Source organism: Perognathus longimembris, chromosome 3, assembly GCF_023159225.1.
Source record: "Perognathus longimembris pacificus isolate PPM17 chromosome 3, ASM2315922v1, whole genome shotgun sequence".
Taxonomy (NCBI): Eukaryota; Metazoa; Chordata; class Mammalia; order Rodentia; family Heteromyidae; genus Perognathus; species Perognathus longimembris.
This window is the reverse complement of record NC_063163.1, coordinates 73967118-73989772: the sequence shown is the minus strand read 5'-3', so window position 1 is coordinate 73989772 and position 22655 is coordinate 73967118. Positions and strand designations below refer to the sequence as shown.

At 56.2% G+C, this 22655-nt stretch overlaps 2 protein-coding genes across 2 annotated transcripts; one reads left to right on the top strand and one right to left on the bottom strand.

Moving 5' to 3' along the window:
- The first annotated feature begins 83 nt into the window (after positions 1-83).
- On the top strand, positions 84-14758 carry Nacc1 (nucleus accumbens associated 1). Its single transcript, XM_048342392.1, has 6 exons — positions 84-264; positions 10434-11342; positions 11442-11615; positions 11963-12068; positions 12153-12250; positions 12541-14758. The coding sequence occupies exons 2-6, from the start codon at positions 10442-10444 to the stop codon at positions 12813-12815; spliced, it is 1554 nt and encodes a 517-aa protein (XP_048198349.1). The 5' UTR covers positions 84-264; positions 10434-10441; the 3' UTR covers positions 12816-14758.
- A 2141-nt stretch (positions 14759-16899) lies between these two features.
- On the bottom strand, positions 16900-22280 carry Stx10 (syntaxin 10). Its single transcript, XM_048340674.1, is given in 9 exon segments — positions 16900-17233; positions 17335-17435; positions 19713-19782; positions 19857-19896; positions 19898-19940; positions 20098-20234; positions 20441-20538; positions 21399-21486; positions 22021-22280. Coding segments are annotated over 9 exon segments (939 nt in total). The 3' UTR covers positions 16900-17131.
- Between the last annotated feature and the right edge of the window lie 375 nt (positions 22281-22655).

The window sequence follows — 22655 nt, the reverse complement described above, 5'->3', positions numbered from 1 at the left end:
TGGGCGTGGCGAGGGCGGGGCCCAGGCCGTTTCTCTGGGGGCTCGGCGGCGGCGCGGCGTGCGCTCGCTCGGCGCTCGGCTGGGGCGGCCTGGCCCACAATGAATGGCCGCCGCGGCTGCCGCTGCTGCTGAGGCGGAGGCCCCGGAGGCCGCAGAGGCAGAGGCCGAGGCCGAGGCGCAGGGGGGTGCGCCCCGGGCCCAGGCCCGGCCCCAGCTGCCGCTGCGGAGCCCGCCGGGAGCGCCCGGAGCGCGGCCACGGCGCAGGTGAGACGACCCGCCCCAGGCCCAGTTCCGGCCTCCTCCCGCCGGGGCGGCCCGAGGGCATCCGAGGTTCCTGCCGAGTGCGGAGCGAGAACCTGGGGGGGAAGGGGCTCCTGGGGCCAGGGAGGGGCCGGGCCCGCAGCCCGCCCCGTGCGAGGGCGGAGAGGCCCGGCCGCCGCGGGCGGCCTATGGCGTCCAGCCTCCGGCCTTGGGCCTCTTGAGATTTGGGCGCCGCGGGGTAGGGCCGGGACCCCAACAGAGACTCCGGTGGAGTGGAGGCCGGGGCAGGTGCGGGGAGGCGTCTTGGGAAGTTGTTAGGCCGCGGAAGGGAAAAGTGCGGAGGCGCTGGGGGGAGGCCGGAGGGGGAGGGGAGGAGCCGGCCTCCGGCGGCCGTTGAGGGAGGAGGGCGCGCGGCGCGGCCAGAGGGGGCGGAGAGGGGCCGGGGAGGGGCCGGGTCCGCAGGTAGGGTCCGGGCCCTGGAGGAGGTGGGTGGGTCAGGTTACAGGCCCGTGGGAGGCGACGGAAAGGCCCCGGAAGTGGGGCCTGGCGGGCGGGGCGGAGTTAGCGCGGGTGGGGGGGGGCGGATCGGCCATCCCGGGGTTGTTTGCCGGGGGTCACGTGAGGTCAGGGCCCGGAGACGTGGGGGGCGGGGAGGGGGAAGGTTGCTGGCTGGCAGATGGCGAGGAATGATCAGGTACGGCTTGGGACTGTGTAGATGCCTTTGAGAGCTGGACCAGGCAGAGCCTTTGAGCCAGGCTGAGGATATGGGAACAGGTCAAGAAAAACTAGTGTGACCAGAACAGAAATGCCAAAATGTACCCCCCCCCACACACACACCCTCACCCAGGGTCAAAATGAGTGTGGGGGGGGGGGCAAATCCTCTTCTCACACTTCATTTCTGAAGCCTTGGCCAGCCTGCTTGAAGACGCAAGGCTGCTGGTGGGTGGGTGTTTGTGTGGGCAGCTGGGGACATGGACTGGCACACCTACCTCAAACATCTTGTTTCCGGATCCACTGGCCCTCTCCCACCTCTGTCCCATCAGCCTTGAGAAATTGTGGAATAGGGGAATCTGGGGTCCTGGATCCTTTCTCCTGGCTTGGAGGATTTGAGCCTGGGGACTCACGTTTAATAAATAGGAAGCCGAATGTCTGTCATACATAGTAGCTTTTCAGGTTTGCACTCACTGGGCCTGAGTTCTGTGGGCACCCTCCTTGGAGATGAAGAATCTTGGAGACCTGATTGCAGGGCCAGAGCCAGAAGGAATCCAGTCTGGCCCCTACAGCCTGGCCCAAGCTTTTGGCACTCCAGGTTCTGGGACATTTCCTGGGAGGTCTTTGGGTCAGGCCCTAGTCCAGAGGACAAAGCTGAGGCTCAGGACTAGAACATGGTAATTTGAGATGGACTGACTTACCCTCCTATCAAACCCAGAGTGGCCTGGCCAAGTTTGCCGTCTGGGGACATGAATGGGGGCGCTGTTATTCCCAGTTCCCTCATGGGACTCTTGTTGGCTCAGGTCTTTTGTCATGTCTTTTCTGGAGGGGTAATAGTCCCCTCACAGACTGGCTAGCTGCCTTTTCCTGGTGTCCCCAAGGGACTGGAACAGTGGGCATTTCTTTCTGTCCAGCCTGGGCACCCCTTTTCTCCCCAATTTCCCTGTGGGAGCGGGGAGGCCAGGGGTCAGGTAGCTGGTTGCCTGCCAGGTTGCCTGCTTCTTGTTCTTTTTGGACTCACTATAGGGCTGTTAAGAAAGTGTTTGTGGCTTTGAGATCCTTAGTACCTGAGATGGGAGCAGCAGGCGACTTGAGTGAAGTGATAGCTGCTGGTTCTTGAGTCTAGTAGTTGCTTGATGTGTGTCCCTGTAGTTACTGCACACACACACACATGCACACCCCAAGTACCCGGGCCCTGTTGGCCTCTTGGTTCTGGGAGCACTGGGGGCAGGGCCAGCTGCCCCTCATAAGGAGCTTGACCCTTGCAGGCTGTTCCCTTCCCATGTCTGGTCTGTTGCTATGACTGCTGTTCCTTGAAACCATATCCCCAAGACCTCCATCCTCCATACAGCCTCCCTCATGTTAATCGTGCTGCCACCCCAGGGCCTTTGCACTTGCCTTTGTTCTCTTCATGCTGCCCTTGTCTTTTGGATATGAACTGAATGCACAAAGGACCTTCTCTTCTGCCTGGTGGGGTCATGGCTAGCTGCTGAGGCATAAGCTTTGCAGCCCCTGTCCCTGTGGTACCAAGGGCAGGGTGGGGTCAGACAGGCATTACAGCTGAAATAGGCAGGCAAAAGGTGGTTTGGCCAGACCTGGAGCCAGAGCAGAAGGCACTTATAGCAAGCACTTTTCGGTAAGAACTTGGGGTTCACAGACAGGTGGGACAAATGCATGGCCCAAGGGAACAGTTTTGTTTCCCTACCATATACGGAGTTGGGTGTGAGGATGGCAGGAGGCAGAGGGGTGGTGGTGGGGGTGGTCAGGAAGGCTTCCGGAAGAGCCATGATCTGAATAGTAAGTTAGCTGGGGGGAGGAGGGGTTCCAGGCCAGAGGACAGTGCATTCAAAGCTTGTATTGAGTGTGCGCCAGGCTCCTGCTAAGTGCTTGAAACATTTTGTCTTTGTGAGGGAAGGAGTGAGACCAACCCACTGTGGCCCAGAGAGTGTCTCAGTGCTGTCTGCAGGTAGGGCGAGCCTGGGGCTCCGCTTCCTGGGCCGGGTCCTGACTGGGCAGCCTAGAGGTCAGATGTAGGCGTGGGGCTGGAGGGGGCTGACCCCAGAGCAGGTGACAGAAAGGGAGCCTGGTAGGCCCAAGAGGGACACCTGAGATATGCTAGAGGTGTTGGTCTACAGTGAACCCCCCACAAGGCACTACCACTACCCTGTCCGCCTCTTGGATCCTCCCTCCACTGTCCACCCCACCCCTTTCTGACTTCTCTGAGCACTTGTTCAGTTTTGTGGGGGTTTTTTGATCAGTCATGGGGCTTGAACTCAGGACCTTGGTACTGTCCCTGAGCTATTATTGCTCAAGGCTAGCACTCTACCACTTTGAGCCACAGCACCACTTCCAGTTTTCTGGTGGTTAATTGTAGGTAGGAGTCTCATGGGCCACCCCTGTAATCCTAGCTGCTCAGGACCCTGAGTTTGTAGGATCCCTGGTTCAAATCAGCCCAGGCAAGAAAGGCCAGTGAGGCTCTTTATATCTCTAACCACCTGAAAACCAGAAGTGGAGCTCCAGGTGGTAGAGCACGAGCCTTGACCAGAAGACCTCTAAGTTCAAGCTCCACAGCTGACTAAAAAAAAGAACCATGGATTTTCCTGCTCAGGCTGGCTTTGAACTGTGATCCTCAGATCTCAGCCTCCTTAGTAGCTAAGGATTACAGGCATGAGCCACCAGCACCCTGCTGCTTGTCCTGTCTTGAGATCATTTCAGTGGACCCTGCTAGCTGCTATCCCTAGGTGACACATGTCTTTCTTTAGATACCCCCTTTTCCTTCCTATAGCCTCTCAGGCTGCCCAGGTCCTCCTCCCATTTGTCCTCTGTCCCTTGGTGAGAAGACCTTCTCTGGACAGCCCTGTGAGGTGGCTCTGGCGTGGGCATCAGGCTGGAGTGGCTGCTAGGCTACATGGTAGAGGTGATGTGTGGAGGTTGTGTTAGGTGTTTGGTTGTCACTAGGCCAGCTGTGTCTGGCTTCTGGGCAGGGCATAGAGTGGGCCACACAATGTAGTGGCTAGAGGTAAATTCTGTGCCTCGTGCCACCTAAGACCTGGCTAGAAGTCTGGACTTCGGAGCCCCAGTTCCCCCCTCTGCTAAGTGAGGCCACTTAGGGAGAGTGCTAAGGTATTGCTGGCTTTCCTAGGTGAGGCGCCCCTCATCAAACACTGGGGCCAAAGGTAGCAGTGCTGACAGAGAGCTGTGGTGTCTGCTGAGTCAGACTATGGCACTTTCAGGCACTGGGGGCCCTTGGGGGATGCTGCTGGAAACTTGAGAATTTGGTGGTCGTCCCCCCCCCAACACACACTTTCTGGGGTTTGAATTCAGAGCTTCTTGTTGCTAGGTAGGAAATAAGAGTGTTACTTTTTGCAAGGGGTATTCTGTATCACAATCTTTCTGTTTATATTGTTTTATTTTAACATCATAGCTGATGGGTCCCAGATGCATTACCACACCCAGCTTTTCATTGGTTGACCTGGGGAGGGCTCACAAGCTTTTTATTTTCTCCCCTGGGCTGGCTTTGAACTGGGATCCTGAGTAGTAGCAAGGCTACTGGCTGCTGGCTCCCTGCTCCTGTGCCCATTTTATAGATGGAAGACTGATTTGGAGCCCAGAGGCATAATTAGGAGAGACACTTGGTAAAATGCTGCTGCCTCCTTCTCCACAAGGGCTCCATCTGCCCATTCAATCACAGACCAAAACTCCCGCTCCTGTAGTGAACTACTGTAATGAGCATGTTTTTACAGTGCTAGGGAGGGAGCCCAAAGCCTTGCACACATTCCAGGCAAGTACTATACCACTGAGCCACATTTTCAGTCCTCTACAGACTTTGTTCCTTGTCTCCTTATGTAGCCCAGGCTGGCTTCACACATGGAATGCTTACTCTGGGGTTACAGGCGTGCAGCATTTACATTAGACAAAATATATCATCTGAAGATGACTTAACAGTAGCTGGGCACTGTTAGATCAGTCCCATAATCTCAGCTACTCAGGAGACTGAGAGCTAAGGATCTTAGTTCAAAGCCAGCCCAGGAAAGAAAAAGTCCATGAGACTCTTTAACTCCAGTTAACCACTAAAAAGCCGGAAATGGTAGAGCATCAGCCTTGAGTGAAAAAAGCCAAAGCAAGAGCACAAATCCCTGAGTACCAGCAAAAGGAAAGAAAAAAGAAAGACTTGGACTGCCTTGTGTGGCTCAGAGGTAGAGTGTTCCATGACACCCACTAGGCCTGGCTTCCATCACTTTGAAAAGTTCCTATACAGGGTGCCAATGGCTCACCCTGTAATCCTAGCTCCCTGAGGAGGCTGAGATCTGAGGATCATGGCTCAGAGCCAGCCCAGGCAGGAAAGTTTGTGAGACTCTTCAATAAGCTATTCAGAAAAGGCTGGAAGTGGCTTTGTGGCTCAAGTGGTAGAGCAGTAGCCTTGAGCAAAAGAAGACCAGAGTTGAAGCCCCAGGACTGGCCAAAAAAAAAAGAAGTTCCTATAGAATTCTGTACAAATGTTAGGCCAATTCATAGAGATTTGAGCATCTCTGGAGCCTAGTATCCTTGGGAGTCCTTAAATTGTTTTTTTTCGGGTGGTACTAGGGTTTGAACTTGGGGTCTCATACCTGCTAGAGCTCAGATGCTCTACCATTTGAGCCACACTCTCAGCTCTTTTTGCTTTCATTATTTTTCAGGCTCCCATTTTTTGCTAAGGCTGGTCTCAGACCATGATCCTCCTGCCTCCACCCCCCCCCCCACCCCATGTATGGGATTACAGGCATACATCACCATGCCAGCCTAACTGGTTGAGATGGAATCGCTCAGGCTGGTCTCAAACCTGATCCTCTAGATCTGAGTAGCTGGGATTACAGGTCTGTGTCCATGCCCAGTGACTTTTGGTTTTGGTTGTGGTGGTGTTTGCTTTTTGGTTCGGTTGTATTTTGTTAAGGCAGAGTATTACTCGTGGCCTATGCTGGTGCTAAACTCTTGGGCTTAGTGATCTTCCTACCTCATCCTCCTGAGTAGCTGGGACCACTGGGGCACATCTCTGGGCCAGCCTTGAGATTCACATTCTTAATGCCTGCCATATCCCCAGAGAGTCACAATCTCATCAAACCCTGTCCCCCTGTAGATCCGTCCTCCCTCCACCAGCCTCCTTCCTGTTATGGGAACCAGTATCACCTCAGGGCCTTTGCACTTGCTCTTGGTGAGAATGAATGCGCTCTGGAGTGGAGCATAACTAGAAAGCTGGTTTCTTGGGCAGTTGGGCAGTGCATGCATGGACTGAGTCATTAAAATGGGAGCAGAGCTGATGTTTGGTGCTGATGTGGGTGAAGTGGGCTTTAGCCAAACCCTTGCCAGGGCTGGGTATGACAGCCTTTCAGGGAGGAAAAAAAATACAGATGCCTGGCTGAGAAGCGTGGCTCAAGTGGTAGATTGCCTTGCCTAGCAAGTTTGAGTGATATTCAAACCCCAGTTCTGCCCAGAAATGACATGTGAAGGATGGGATCCACAGGTCTACTCTGCTCTTCGAGTCTCATCTACAGAGACTGCAGGGCCTGGCCTGGAGTCAGCCCCCCTGCTGAGCTAGGGCCTTCTCTTGTGTTACACATGGAGTCCATGTTTCTCCTCTGCTGCTTTCCTGTTAGCCAAGCAGGTGCTCTTCCACTGAGCCACACCCTCAGCCAGCAGACATGATAGGATGCCCAAGATCAAAGCACCAACCACACATTGAGGGTCTGCTGAGGGATCTGGTCCCCGTTGGTGTCCTCCAGGAGGGAAGGACCCATAAGTGTCCTCTGGCCTCCTCTGTGAGCGCATCTTCCCAGCTGCTCCCTGGGGGCTCACACCTGTAATCCTAGCTATTCAAAGCTCAGATCTAAGGACCAGGATTCAAAGCCAGCCAGGGAGGGAAAGTGTGTGAAACTTTTATTGACCTCCAATGAATCAGCAAAAAGCTGGAAGCCTTGAGTTGAAGCCCTAGTACCAGCACCAAAAAGAAAAAGAGCCTTTTCCCACTTAGGGTGGCGCCATCATGAATTGATTGCCTTTTTATTCCTTTTTTTGGAACAAGGTTGTCCTCAGACCCTTGGTTGTCCTCAGCCTTCCTAGTGCTTGGCTGTTTTATTTTGCTTGCAGTGTTGGGGGTGGAACCCATGCAAGGCAAATGCTGCCACTAAGCCACATCACCTGTTGCCCGCCTGGCCTCTGCTGAGGGGGGGGGCGGTGTCTTGGGGTGCTCTTCCTACAGAGGTAGAGCCCTGCCCTCCTGTCCCTGCCCACAGGCATGTACAACTGTAGTAAGAACAGTCATCCAGGACCCCTTCACCCTGGCATGGGACCCTGACCAGAGAGCGCCCACATGTACCCACGGTAATGGGTGTAAACCCTGGAGTTGTTTTGTTTTTGTTGGTCCTGGAGCCTGGGTGCTGTCCTTGAGCACTTTTGCTCAGGGCTAGTGCTTTCACTTTGAGCCACTTCTGGTTTTCTGGTGCTTCATTGGAGATGAGAGGCTCACAGGCTTTCCTTCCCCAGACTGGCTTCAAAACTTGATCATCATGTCTCAGCCTCCTGAGTAGGCAGGATTGCAAGCGTGAGCCACCAGTGCCTGGCAGAGTTGGAAGTTTTTAAGAAGAGGTCTCTGTCGTCCAGACTGGCCTTGAGCTGTTGGGCTCAAGTGCTCCTCCCACTGCAGCCTCTCAGGTTGTCGGAGCCACAGTGGTTACCACTGTGCCCAGCCACAACAGCTAGTGAGTGTGACCGCACTTGGCCTGAGCTTATGAGCCAGGGACAGCAGTGACTGCCACAGGCCAAGTCCCTGGCTGGGAGGAGCTGACACGCTCCAAAGACAGATCCAGAATTGCTGGCCTGTGGAGATGCCAGGGACCAGCAGGGGGAAGCAGTCCTGGGCTGGGACCTTGCATGGTGGGAAGGTGTAGACAGACAGCAGTCTAGGCCTGTGTGGATAGGCAGGGCCCTAACTGATGGAGCAGTGCACAAAGTGCTGAGGAGTCCAGGATTAGCCGAGCATCCTTCCCTGAGCAGGGAGGGGGCTAGCACTGGGGAGGCTTGAGCAGCTTTGGGGGTGCCAGGCACACATGGGAAGGTCTTCCATGAGAAGATGGTAGTTTGAGCTTTTACCTCAGCAGCCACACAAAATACTGTGGGTGCTGTAGGTGACTGAACCAGGGTCATGGGCTGTGTTATTTCTCCTAGTTTGGGGGGGCTGGTACCCAGGGTCTGGTGAGAGGCCCCTTCCTGAAGACCTCAGTGGTAGAGACAGTGCTAGCCTTAGGGCCCTTCTGTGAGAATTTGGTGGAATCCAGTTCTTTCCTCAGCAGGGTGTACCCCCAGAATGGATGTTTCCAAAGGGGCCACTCTCCCAGCCCACCCTTGGCCCCCAGTCCACTGCCATGGCACATTGGCCTGTGTGGTCTGGAGAAGTGGCCTTGTCTCCCCATGAGACAGCGAAACCCAGAGACAGCGCCCAGCTCCCAGTGGCACTCAGCAAATATTTGAGTGGCTGGCTGTCGGGTGGTCATGGGAACTGTGTCATGGCCATGGATCAAGTTGGGGGACACCTCAATGTTGGGAAGGCCCTTCCACCGCCCCCCATGGGGCTGAGGCTGCCGCCTCCCCTTCATCTCTGGTAGAGGGCTGCTATGCCCAGTTTGTTTGCTTGTTGGCAGCACTGGAAGTGTTTATTCCTGACTAGGTGTTTCCTGTCTCCTTGTACTGGCGCGCTGCCCTGGGTTGTTGGTTGTTTCGGTGGCACTGGGGTTTGAACTCATGGCCACCTCTACCTACCACCAAGCCACACCTTCAGCCTGGGTTTTTGATGGTTATTTTGGACATTTGAGTCTCTGGCTTCAAATGGAGATCCTTAGATCTCAGCCTCCTGAATAGCTCGAATTGCAGGTGTGAGCCACTGGGTTGTTTCAGTGGTTTTTTTTAATAAATTTAGTTCCACAGATACCACCATGTGAATTTTTAGGCAGTTATTGGATTGTGCGCCCCCTTAGTCCTCTGCCACCTCTAGTGCTCCTGCCCTCTGGCAGCCACTGCCTGTGCCACCCTGGTGGACTTGCCAGTTATCAGTTTGTCGTTGCATAGAATCATTTCTTTTTCTGACCAAATATTGTCTGTGGCTCTCCACATTTAAAATAAACCCATCATTTAGTAGGTGGATTTAGGTTTTCGCCACTCGACTGCTGCAGTGGCATTTTCATGTTGGCTTTCTTTCCTAACAATGCCATGGCTGGATCCGGTGGCAGTTCTGTGTCTGGCCATTGGGGGAACCTCAGGCCATTTTCCCATGTCGCTGCCCCACTGTACCCTCCCCCGGCAGAGTGCCAGGCTTGGATTTCCCATCTGTGGAGATGAACTCTGGACAGTCCTGCACATGCGTGCTTGTGTATGGCAGCCAGCTAAGCAAGGGTGGCAGGATCTGGTTGGTTTTCAGGTGCATTCCCTGGTGGCTGGTGCTTGGTGTCTGCCTTGGGTAATTCTCAGCGGTGGCAGTGCCAAGGGTCCTGTGCTGGGCCCTTCAGATACTGACAGGTGACCTTTCCTCCTGGAGTTCATGCCAGTGACCTGCACAGGGACCCTAGATGGGTGGAGCTTGGGATCCTGTGGAGGGTGGGTCCAAGGGCCCTATTATCAGCCAGGGTCGGATCCTGGCCATTCAGGGCCCTTGTAGCTTTGCTGACTTGAGTGTCGGTGTGTTCCACCCCCTCTCTGTCAGTGAAGCACAAACCAGAGCAGCTGAGTGAGCACAATGCTTTAGGGCCCAGCATACCCCAAAATACATTTCCAGGATTGAAAGGATTTGGGAAAACCATGTCTGTACCAGACATTTGACAGGTGCTGAGGATCACAGTTCAGAGCCAGCACAGGAAGGAACATTTGAGAGTCTTGATTTTCTCTAGTTAACCAAACTAGAAGAGGAGCTGTAGCTCAAGTAGTTGAGGGCCAGAGCAAGACAGTGAGGCCCGGAGTTCAAGCCCCTGGTACAACAACCAAAGTCAAAAGGGATACTGGAAGATGCATGTAGCTTCTAGGAAGACCTTCCTGGTAAGGGTTGTGTGTAACAGGTTTTGTTTTTTTTAAGGCATATTTTATTTATTTTTGTCAGTCCTGGGGCTTGGATTCAGGGACTGAGCACTGTCCCTTGGTTTCTTTTTGCTCAAGGCTAGCACTCTACCACTTGAGCCATAGCACCATTTCTGGCTTTTTCTGATTATCTGGTGCTGAGGAATGGTACTCAGGGCTTTGCAACTAGGCCATATTCCCAGCCCTGTAACAGGTTTTGATACCCATGGGTTTGGTGCCTCCGCCAGACCCCAGGGGACCACAGGATATGGGGAAGGCCTTTCTGGGAGACCACAAGGGCCAGGTGCCCCAGATCCCACCAAGTGGGAGGGCACAAGGCCTGGAGCCGCTTGACCCGTCCTCCCTCTCTCCCTGTCCCCTGCCCTCAGTGGCCGCCATGGCGCAGATGCTGCAGATGGAGATCCCGAACTTTGGCAACAGCATCCTTGAGTGCCTCAATGAGCAGCGGCTGCAGGGCCTGTACTGTGACGTGTCAGTGGTGGTCAAGGGCCACGCCTTCAAGGCCCACCGGGCGGTGCTGGCCGCCAGCAGCTCCTACTTCCGGGACCTGTTCAACAGCAGCCGCAGCGCAGTGGTGGAGCTGCCCTCGGCCGTGCAGCCACAGTCCTTCCAGCAGATCCTCACCTTCTGCTACACTGGCCGGCTGAGCATGAACATGGGCGACCAGTTCCTGCTCATCTACACCGCTGGCTTCCTGCAGATCCAGGAGATCATGGAGAAGGGCACTGAGTTCTTCCTCAAGGTCAGCTCCCCGAGCTGCGACTCGCAAGGCCTGCATGCCGAGGAGGCTCCGTCGTCGGAGCCGCAGAGCCCGGTAGCGCAGACGTCGGGCTGGCCGGTCTGCAGCACGCCGCTGCCCCTCGTGTCGCGGGTGAAGACGGAACAGCAGGAGTTGGACTCAGTGCAGTGCACCCCTGTGGCCAAGAGGCTGTGGGACAGCAGCCAGAAGGAGGCCGGCAGTGGCAGCGGCAATGGTAGTCGCAAGATGGCCAAGTTCTCCACGCCGGACCTGGCCTCCAACCGGACGCCCCAGCCGGCCCCGGTGGTGGCAGCGGCGGCGGCCGCCACAGGGGCGGCTGGGGGAGCGATGAGCGGGCCCAGCACATCAGAGCGGACCAGCCCAGGCACCTCCAGTGCCTATACCAGCGACAGCCCCAGTTCCTATCACAACGAGGAGGATGAGGAGGAGGATGCGGGCGAGGAGGGCACCGACGAGCAGTACCGGCAGATCTGCAATATGTACACCATGTACAGCATGATGAACGTCGGCCAGACAGGTAAGCGGTGCGCTCGTGTGTGAGTGTGCGGCCCCTCCCCTGTGCGCGCTGCTCCTCCCACCCCTATCCTTGCACCCATGCGCACACCGCTCTCTGCAGCCGAGAAGGTGGAAGCACTCCCAGAGCAGGTGGCCCCTGAGTCCCGCAGTCGCATCCGAGTCCGGCAAGACCTAGCATCTCTGCCTGCTGAGCTCATCAACCAGATCGGCAACCGCTGTCACCCGAAGCTCTATGATGAGGGCGACCCCTCAGAGAAGCTGGAGCTGGTTACAGGTGTGTGGGCGGCCCCTGGGGCACTGGCCTGGGTGTGGGCACGAGGGACACCCATAGGCCAGCCTGGGCCCCATGGGGAGACCTTGTTTCTAACAAGAGAAAGGCGGGGCAAATTGCTTGATCCTTGAGGGCAGGGAGGATGTTGGCTGGCCATTGAGGCCAGTGGGGTGCCTCAGCCTACCCCGCACAGCGGGCAGTGGCAAGCTCTCCTGTCAGAGCTCCTGGACCCTTGCCTGTCTTGGTCTGTGGAGTCTGTTATGGACCCAGATCTGAACAGGGAGGGTGTTGCGGGGAGCCGGGGACAGGCAGATGGGGAGCCCCAGTGACCCTCCGTGGGGCCCCTACAGGCACCAATGTGTACATCACGCGAGCGCAGCTCATGAACTGCCACGTCAGCGCGGGCACACGGCACAAGGTCCTGCTGCGGCGGCTCCTGGCCTCCTTCTTCGACCGGTGAGGCCCTCCCTGGGGGCCGGGGGGGAGAGGGGACCCCACTTCCCACCCAACCCCCCAGGCTGACAACCGGCCCGCCCACAGGAACACGCTGGCCAACAGCTGTGGCACCGGCATCCGCTCTTCCACCAACGACCCCAGACGCAAGCCACTGGACAGTCGCGTCCTCCACGCCGTCAAGTGTGAGTGGCCGCACCCCGGCTCGCGGGGCTGTGTCCTGTCAGCCCATGTGGTGCTCAGACCCATTCCAGCACTCAGTCTGGCTGGCCGGGGAGAGGGCTGGATTATCTAGGGACAGCGCTGATGGGGACCAGGGGAGTGGAGTCAGTCATAGAGCTGCTCAAGCAGCTAGACCATGGCAGACGGCTATGGGGTGTGGTGCGTGGCCAGCAGAGCCCTGCCCTGGGGTCGGCACCCGGGCTGGGCAGGACAGGGCTTGTGTCTGGGCCTGAGCCCACCACTGTGCCCACAGACTACTGCCAGAACTTCGCCCCCAACTTCAAGGAGAGCGAGATGAACGCTATCGCGGCGGACATGTGCACCAATGCCCGCCGCGTGGTGCGCAAGAGCTGGATGCCCAAGGCCAAGCCACTGCACTTGGCTGAGGGCGACAGCTACAGCAGCTTCATCAGTGACTCGTGCAAGATGGAGCCTGACATGATGGGCATGGAGCACAGCTTCGAGACGGCCAGCCACGACGGCGAGGCCGGACCCCTCACCGTCCCTTCGGCAGAGGTCCTCCAGTAATGGGGGACCCCATCCAGGGCACCACACACACCCCTCCCCACCACACCCACCCACCCTGGTCACGAGCTACTGTCTGCCCCTCCCTAAGACCCTTGGGGGGCGCTGCATGCTCCCGGACCCTCTGCCCCCCCACCCCTTACCCTGTGAGCCGGGGTGGCGGCCGGGCGTGCTGGGGGAAGCTGGGATGGGGGTGCAGTGGGGGACTCTGGGCCCCAGGCCTGCCCAGGGAGGGGTGGGCCTGGGGGGAGGGGGAACCCACAGCCCCTCCCCAGCCCCCTGGGACTCGGGACCAGGGTTCTCAGGACCCTCCACCTCCTCCCAGTGCTTCCAGTCTCCAAAAGCGCCTTCCTGCCCCTTGGGGCCTTCCCTGCACCTGGGGCTGTGGGAGGGGGGCCCCCCCCAGGAGCCCCAGGGTGGGCATGGCTGCGGAAGTTTCCGCAGACTGCAGCCCGTGGTGGATCTCGGCGACAGGACAGGTCTCCGTGCCCACGCGTGCGTGTCCGCGCGTGGATGGCTTGAGTTGAGAACACGCAGGAGGAAGGGCAGTAAGACCAGGGTTGGGGCGCGGGTGGGTCGGGGCTCCCCTCGCCTGCCCCGGCCCCACACAGGGCTCCAGCCCCACCCCCTGTACATACTTTTTAAGACATTTTTTTAGCGAATGAAATATTGAAGTATAAGATTTCCTTTTATTTTTCAAACCAATGGGACTGTGTCGGGGCCCGGGCCCTGGGGGCGTCTGCAGAAGGCAGCCAGGGCTGAATGTGTGCATGCCGGAGCGCGGATGTGCGGCCGCCCAGGGCTCTGTGGGTGCCCAGCCCCCTCCCTCGCGATGAGCTCCAGGGTGCCCAGGGCCTAGCCCAGGTCTGGCTGGCTGAGCCCACCTGGATTGTTCTCGATTGTTCCGGCTCTTCACTCCATTCCTCTCTCTGTTCCAGCCCTCCCAGAGTTTTACCTGTGAACAGAGGGCTGTGGGTTTTTTTTTTTTTAATTCCCTCCCCTTGAGTGTTGTTTCCTCATCTCTGGGTTCCCTCTAGCCACCCCACCCGGCCCCTAGCTCCCACCTGCCTTTGGCTGCGGCCACCCCCCCAGAGAGGCAGGGCCTTGGGGAGATCATAGGAGGCCAGCAGCACCCCGGCCTGTTGGGGGTCCCTCCGAAAGTCCACTTGTCATGGGGGTGGGGTGTCGGGGCCGGCTGGGGTCCCAACACCTTAGCCCCAGGTGGCCTGGGGGGAGCGGATTCCCCCGCTAAAGCACAAGCACCTTAGTCGCACCCTCCCTAGCTTGACGCTGCCGGCGCTGATCCCAAAGCACAAAACCTGCTCACTTGGCAGGCTGCGGGCAGGCTGCGGGGTGGCCCCCCCAAAGGAGGCAGGGGCTCCCCCTCCCAGGCCTTAGCAGAGGTGGTGGTGGTGGGTCCCTTTCCTGCCTATTCAGCCCTCCGAGTTCCTGCAGTGCTGGGCTGGGTGGGAGGCAGAGCCTGCTAGAGGGGACCTGGGGGGCTCCTGGTCCCAGGACTGGTGAGGGTGCAGGGGAGGAAACTCCGTGCTAGGAGAGCCAAAGACAGGGTTGTGCCTTACCCCCGGAGCCACCCCTGCGCCCACCCCACCAACCCTCCCGGTGGCCAGCTGCTGCCCCCCTTCTGAGCTGCATGGTGTCCCCCTCTCCCTTCACCCATTCCCCCACCCCCGGCAGCCAGGAAAGACTAAAACGGAGAACCCCGTCTAGCAGACTGTAGGCCCTCCCTGCCTCGCTGGCCGCCTTGCACCCACCTCTTTCATGGGGCCAGGCTGCCCACCTGCCCCATGGAGTGCCAACGCCCTCCCTCCCCGCCCGGCGGTGCCAGTGAGATTGCACATTAACTACTGTAAGGAAAGGAGCGCGATGGAAATGTGAACCAGAGTCTCAGCGATGCTGACCAGAATAAACTAAACGCCTTTGTAACAGCCCTGCTGTATTTGCTCTTTGGAGAAGTGGGGGGAAGGGGGCACCCCACCTCCACAGCCCAGCTCCCACCTTGCTGTGGCCATCTCTCTCCAAACTTGGGTCAGATAGGACGGGAGCTGTGTTTAAACCCACATGCTTGGGTTTCTTTTTTTGTCAGTCCTGGGCCTTGGAATCAGGGCCTGAGCACTGACTGACCCTGGCTTCTTTTTGCTCAAGGCTAGCACTCTACCACTGGAGCCACAGCGCCACTTCTGGCCATTTTTCTATATATGTGGGTGCTGGAGAATCGAACCCAGGGCTTCATGAATATAAGGCAAGCACTCTTGCCATGAGGCCACATTCTCAGCCCTTGGGTTTGTTTATGACATGTGTGTGTGTGTATTTGCACATGCACACTCGTGCTGAGGCTTGAACACATGGCCTCATCTCTCACTTGGCTTCTTTGCACAAGGCTGGTGCTTTGCCACATACTGACTTGGTTGGTGGGTCTTGAGAAGGTTCCCTTTGGTGTCTGGGCAGGACGCTTATCCTGCTGTTAGGGCAGGTACACCCTACCATGCCCCTCTTTGCAAATGTCCTGGGACAAAGGACTCCACCCTCTGCCTTCTGCATAGCTGGGATGACGTGTGCCACTGTACAGCACGGAACTGCCATGCTCCCAGTCCCAGCTTCAGCACAGCCAGGGTTAGAAGTGAGCCGCACTTCCTGAATATAGTCCCAGGGGCACAACAAATAGGGGAGAGACTCGACAAATGGGACTACTACAAATTAAAAAGTTTCTGCTCAGCTAAGGACACAGCCACCAAAACAGAAAGACAGCCAACCATATGGGAAAGGATTTTTACTAGCACAGCAACAGACAAAGGCCTAATATCTGTCATCTACAGAGAACTCAAAAAACTAACCCCTCCAAGCCCAATAAACCAATTAGGAAATGGGCAAAGGAGCTAGAGACTTCACAAGAGAAGAAATAAAAATGGCAAAGAAACGAGGAAATGTTCAACATCCCTGGTAGTAAAGGAAATGCAAATAAAAACAACCCTGAGATATCACCTCACCCCAGTTAGAATGGCCTATACTCTGAACTCAGGCAACAACAAATGCTGGAGGGGGTGCGGGGAAAGAGGAACCCTTCTCCATTGTTGGTGGGAGTGCAAATTAGTACAACCACTTTGGAGAACAGTATGGAGGTTTCTCAAAAAGCTCAATATAGACCTACCCTATGACCCAGCCATACCACTTCTAGGCATCTATCCTAAACAGCAAGTCCCAAGATATCAATAAGACATCTGTACTTCCATGTTTATCACGGCACAATTCACAATAGCCAAAATATGGAAACAACCCAGATGCCCCTCCACAGATGAATGGATCCAAAAAATATGGTACCTATACACAATGGAATACTACATAGCGATTAGGAATGGTGAAATATTGTTATTCGCAGGGAAATGGTCAGAACTCAAACAATGTTGAGCGAGACAAGCCTAGAACACAGAAAACAAAGGGGCATGATCTCCCTGATATATGACTGTTAAGAAAGGGAGATGGAGAGACAGTAGAGACCAGGTCTGTGAAACCAAAAACTGCTTGTCAAATGGTATTTCCCTCAGGATTGGGGCAGCGACCCAACAGTATGTAACTAAAACCAAACAACTACTCAACATATAAAGGTCAAAAATTGACCTCTCAGGGGAATACAATAGCTCAAAAGCTATGTATGTACGTTCACATAAGACTACTGTCGACATATTGTCTAATATAGACATTACATTTAAAGCCCTAGGTGAATTTTCTTGGGCTTGGCCACACGGCTACTGTATATGTTCTTGATACATTGTATATTGTATATATGTCTACCCGACCTAGAGAAGGGAAAGAAAAACAGGGCATAAGATATCACAAGAAATGAACACACTACCCTACTATGTAACTGTACCCTTTTTACACAACACCTTGTAAAAAAATTTGTGTTCAATTAATAAATTAAAAAAAAAGTGAGCCACCACACTTGGCCAGTGGGTGCATCTTATGCAGGTGAAACTGCATGAGACAAACCATCTCAGGTTCAAAGCACTGATCTGAGGACAAGAGGGGCAGAAGGGCGGGGGGCAGGGACCAGTACTACCTATCTCCCCTATTCCAGGAATTCCACCCCCCCCATCCCTCAACACTGGTCACATGGGCCGCCTTGGCCATCTTCCTAAGGACCCAGTCCATCTGGAAGTATGGTCCAGTCCTGCGCAAAGTGTCCAGTATGCTATCAAAACCAAGAGGCCATCAGCCCTTCCCCGAAGCCAGCCAGGGCCACCAAAGGCACCCACCACACCCAGGAGCGGGGGGGGGGGGGGAAGAGGAGCTGGCTCCCTGCTCTACTCTGCCAGCTCCTCTCCGACGTGGCCTGACATATGCCTGAGGACCTGGGTGCTGCCAGCTACCATGTCCAGCTGTTGGTCCTGCTTGTCCAGGAGCAGCTGTACAGTTGGGGGTGGGAGGCTCTATTGTGAGCAGGGACCCTCAACAGGCTGTCACCCCCTCTCTCCCATCCCAGGGTTCCCCAGCCACTCACACAAGCCTGTTGGCTGGCTTGCTGCTCTTCCAAGTAGCGAGAGGTGGCTGGGATGGCAGTGGCATGCACAAGGTCACCGTGTGGCGACGCCTACGCTTGCCTGCCACCTGTATGGGGGAAACACAGGCTCAGGGATGCCTGCATCCCATGACGTGAGTGTCAAATCCGAGAGGGAGCTATGTGTGACTAGGGTACATTCACTTCTCCCGCAGGTGAGCAAGGATGGGTCATGTGACCTCCCAGTGCCTCTTTACACCGCAAAGGACAGATGAATGAATTCATCTTGGAGAACGTGAGCAAGCAACCTATTAGTGCTAATAAATCTTGCCCTCTCATCATTTTGTAATCATTTCATAATGATTATGCTGCCTAGGCATCATGGAAGATTTTTTTTCCCTTTTGATGCCAGTACTGAGACATGAACTCCAGGCCAGTGCATCTCTTGCTTGGCTTTTTGTCTTAAGGCTGGCACTCTACCACTTGACCCACAGCTCCACAGCTGGCTTTTGGGGAGCTAATTGGAAATAAGAATGTCACGGCCTTTTCTGCCTGGGCTGGCTTTGCACTGCGATCCTCACATCTCAGCTTCCTGAGTAACTGGGATTACAGGTGTGAGCCACCAGGGCCCAGCTTTTAGTTTCTGAAATTAGGGTCTTGCTAACTTTTCCTGGGCTAGCCTTGAACCTTCTCTAGATGCTGGGATTAAGAGCAGGTGCCACTACCCCAAGACTTGAACAAAATGGGGTTAGCTAGGCCCAGACTGGCTTAAGTATTTACTCTATGGAATGCTTAGTATTACTTTATCACTAAACGTGATTTCAGAATGGCAGCAGCCCTAGAAGGCACCATACACTTGCTTCAGGGAATCAGCCACATGGGCCAAACCCCATTTCCTCTAAATCTGGTGTGCACTTATAGAGAGGGTCTGACTTGTTTTGTTTTTTTAACTCAAGGCCTGGGCACTGTTGCTGAGCTCTTTGTGCTCAAGGCTACTGCACTTCTCCTTTGAGCACCTCCACTAGTGTTTTTCTGCTGGTTAATTGGAGATAAGAGTCTCATGGACTTTCCTGCCTGGGCTGGCTTTGAACTTCGATCCTCAGATGTCAGCCTCCTAGGTAGATAGGATTACAGACACGAAGCACCAGTGTCCTGGCAGGCTGATGTTTCTTGATGTGCAGACGGGCAAGGCAGGTGATGGGTGCTCAGGACTATAATCCTCGCTACTCAGGAGGCTGAGATCTGAGAATCTCAACTGGAAGCTAATGGGGGCAGGAAAGTTGGTGAGACTATTATCTCTAGTTGGCCAGCAAAAGCCAAAAGTGGCTGTGGCTCAAGTGGCAGAATACTAGCCTTGAGTGAGAAAACAAAGTGCTCAGGAACAGCGCCCAAGCCCTGAGTTCAAGTTACAAGACCAGCACACATGTACAAAAAAGAACAGACAAGCTGGTTACTGGTGTCTCACATCTATAATCCTAGCTACTAAGGAGGCTAAGATCTGAGGATCATGGTTCAAAGCCAGCCTGGGCAGGAAAGTCCATTAAGACTCTTATTTCCAATGAACCACCAGAAAACCAAAGTGGTGCTGTGGCTCAAGTGCTAGAGCACTAGCTTTGGGCTGAAGAGCTCAGGGACAGCACCCAGGCCCAGAGTTCAAGCCCCTAGACCAACAAAAAGAGTAGACTGGCAACTGAGGGGAAAAAAGTAGGCAGGTGGAGGGAAGACTAGCAGTTGGTGGGTGGGGATCCATGCAGAGACCATGTGCACATCTGGAGAAAAAGGCAGGCTGCAGAGCAAGCTACAAGTAAACAGAAAGGCCATACACAGACCTCCTAGAGCCCCTCAGGAAAACCAGTATATTGCTAACAAAAGTGTATACCAGCCAAAATACATTTCTCCCTCCTTATCCTCAAAAGATGGGCTCCAGCCAAGCTTCATGTAATTCCACCTGTAACCCTAGCTGACTCTGGAGGCTAAAATCCAGAGGATTGAGTTCCAAGCCAGCCCAGTCAGGGCACATCAGAGACCCTTATGTCTAGTTAGCAGGAAAATAAAAGCCCTAAGTGGAGCTGTGACTCAAGTGGTAAAGTGCCAGCCTTGAGTGAGAAAAGGCTAAGCAAGAGTGTGAAGTCCTCAGTTCAAACCAAAACAATGCGGGTACAGGGTCAGTTCAGACATCTTTTTTCTTCCCAATGTCTTTGACCTTGGGGGGGGGGGTTAGAATGGGCAGTGGGACACGGTGGGGCTAAATATACACACCAGTTACAGCAGGCAGGTAGACAGCCCCGCGCAGCCGCACACGGAGGTGCAGATTGGATCAAGCGAGCCAGGCAGGCCCCTGAGTCAGCGGGGAGACTTGAGAGTGCTTGCTAAATTAGCATGCAGACGCATCACCTCCCTGCTACTCCTCTCGGGGAAGGCTTGGGCTGCTGGGCCGGCCATCTCGTCTTTCAGGTCCTGGGAGAGGGAAGCACCGCATTAGAGTCACCCAAATTCCCCTCACGACCCACCTCCCCCGGATCTATCCTCACCTGGACAGCCTCCCGCATGCGCTCCACGAGCACCTTTCTATCCGGCTGCGAGCTTGAACTTGCCCGGGTTCGCCCCTACGAGGCGTGGGGCTGCCAGTCCAGGGGCAAAGCTTGGGATCCGATCCCGCGCCCCTCTAATGCGCCCCCCCCCCCAATTCCCTCTAGCCCTCAAGTCCGTCCTGCCTGCCGCTAGCAACGGCTCTCTCCCGTGCCGTCCCTCCCTCCCCGAAAAACGGGATATGGATGGTCTCGTCCAGGTCCTCCAGGTCTCACTCCACGCGGCGCGGGTCGCTGCGCAGCTCGGCGGCCCTCCAGTCCCGCGCCCAGCGCCCACGCTGGTGCAGCCTGCGGGCCGCTGCCACCGCCTTCCGCACCTCACTGAGGGCAGGGAGGGAGACAGGCGATCCGCCCCCCTCACCCCTTCCTCCGGATGCGCCCCCAATCCAACCAAAAGATCTCCACATTTCACACACACTCCCGCGAACCCGCCACCACGGGTACCCAGAATGCCCCGCACGCGCTGGCTGCCACCCCGGCACCAGTCGGCAAGGAGATCCATTACATTGTCCCGCATCGTCACTCACCCTCTGACTACAAAGTAAGGGTCTTCCAGAGGCGTGTCGCCTGCCAGTCCCTTGGAGCAGGGAGAACGCTCCTCCCCGCCCACCCGCCCGTCGCCCGGTCACCCCACCACGGAGAGTGAGGCCGCCGGGAGAGAAAGAGAGACCCTGGGAAGCCCCAAGTGCGGGAACTTCCGTCTCCTCCTCAGCCATATTTGTTGTGGGCAAAGGTGACTTCCCGTGAGCAGACCCGCCCGTCCTCCGGGTAGCGCTTGTCAGGGGGCAGAGTGTAAGTTCCTTCAGGTGGGCTTGGATTTCCAGCGCCCTCTTACTGAAGATGCACAACCCCAAAATCCCGGAGGGCGGCGTGTGCATAATAATGGCATCATGTAACTTAGTGTGATGGCTAAGGAAGGGGCTAATTGGTTCACTGAATCCTTCAACCCCGAATTGGCCACCGGTTCCAGTCAAGGGGTCGCCCCCCCTCCCCCCCACCCTGTGCGGTCGGCTATGGAAGAGCTGCGGAGAGAGCTGGGCGCCCCTTCTCTTCGCACGTGGGCTTTCAGCTGGGCTCTATTTTACTTCTCCTGTAAACGGGGCACTGCGCTATGAGCGGGGTGAGGGAACCCCGAAGGATTGCCTGCGATGCAGGTGGGTTTTGTAAACTTGATTTTACATTAGTTACACAGAATCTGGGTTCGAGTCCAAGGTTCATGAGTGGAGATGGCCGGTGGGGGGAGGGTGGCTCTGAGATGGTCTCTGGAAGTCATCTGCGTGGGAGGAGATCGTTCCGGGAGGGTCACTTTCAACGTGATAGTCCCCCAGCATGTAATATCCCGGAAAGCACTTCTGTGGGGGTGAGCGGAAGGGAGGAGCCATGGCCAGAAAAGTGAGGTGCCCGGTTTCCCACTCAGGCATGAGGGCGGGGTGTTTTGGGGAGTACTGACACTTTATGTGTCAATCGCTGTGTGTGGGGTCCCACAGATAGCTTCTGGGCTGGGGGTGCCTTTGAGACGTCTCCAGAATGGACAAAAGGGTTGGGAGAGGTCGTCCCCAGCAGGTAGTAGCCCCTGGGGGGTAAAGACGGAAGAGAAAGCCCCCAGTAAATACCCCACTCTTTTCTCTGGACACAGGACCGGAAGCCCCAGGCTCCAGCCCGCTTAAGAAGCCCCGGGGCGGGGAGGAGGGACGGGAAAGGGGCGTGTCTACAGCAGAGGCTCCTCCCCGGAAGCTCGCACCACCCTCTACGGCGATCCCGGCCCCGGTCCTTATTTGGGCAGCCGGAAGCAGCTCGAGCGCCAGCCTTACGTCACTACTTCCAAATTTAGCCCTGGAAGTCAGCGGGCTGTAGTGGCGGGAGGATTCTACGCGCCAGTGGGGCGGGGGGGGGGGGGTAGAGAAGGGCACCCCTTAAAGCGCCCGCACCACAAATCACTGGAGCCATTTGGAACAAGGTTGCACTCCTCGGACCCTCCCCCCTTCCCCCCCCCCCCCCCGCCAGCAACGGTGATTTGTTTGGGGAGCGGAGCGCTGGAGGATGGAACTTTAAGGACTGTCCGGCTCCTCACCAACTCCGCCCCCCCTTGGGCGGCCGCGGGCTTTACCCCGGGCTGTGCTGCCTCACGTGCGCTCGCTGCCGCGGGGCGCTGAACGCCCAGGTGAAGGTCGAGTCGAGGAACCCGGGGTGAAGAAGAATGATTTGGGCCGGTGGTGTGTGTGCGGGGGCGGGGGGATGGCTGTCCGGGATGTGCTCCTGGGTCTGCGGATATCCGCTGCCCGCAGAGCCGGCCGAAGCCTGGCGCCAAACAAGGAAGACCCGACGGGACCGGCGCCCCTGGAGAATGAGGACCTCGGCGGTCCTCATAGCCTCCTTTCGCCTCCCTCCCCCCCAGCAGCTCATTTTTCCGCTTGCCAAATAGTAAGCGAGTGATCCTTTCGATTTTCCCACCTGAGAAAAATACGGGCTGGGAATATGGCCTAGTGATAGAGCGCTTGCCTCCTATCCATGAAACCCTGGTTCGGTTCCCCAGCACCACATGTATAGAAAAAGCCAGAAGTGGCTCAAGTGGCAGAGCGCTAGCCTTGAGCAGAGAGGCCGGGGACAGTGCTCACAAAGAGTAGGTATAACGGTACTACCTGCAGAGTGGATCGGAGATATTTTAAAAAAACAACAAAAAGCCTCGACGGGATTTGGCCTGTAGTAAGCACGTGGTAAAAGTGACAAGCATTCTGGATGCTA

What these genes read in the sequence shown, in the direction of transcription:
- Nacc1 (XM_048342392.1), top strand. Translation starts at nt 10,442, where the DNA reads ATGGCGCAGATGCTGCAGATGGAGATCCCGAACTTTGGCAACAGCATC. An exon ending in CTGGCCTCCTTCTTCGACCG is followed by an intron (nt 12,069 to 12,152) that starts GTGAGGCCCTCC and finishes GCCCGCCCACAG; the next exon opens with GAACACGCTGGCCAACAGCT. An exon ending in CGTCCTCCACGCCGTCAAGT is followed by an intron (nt 12,251 to 12,540) that starts GTGAGTGGCCGC and finishes CTGTGCCCACAG; the next exon opens with ACTACTGCCAGAACTTCGCC.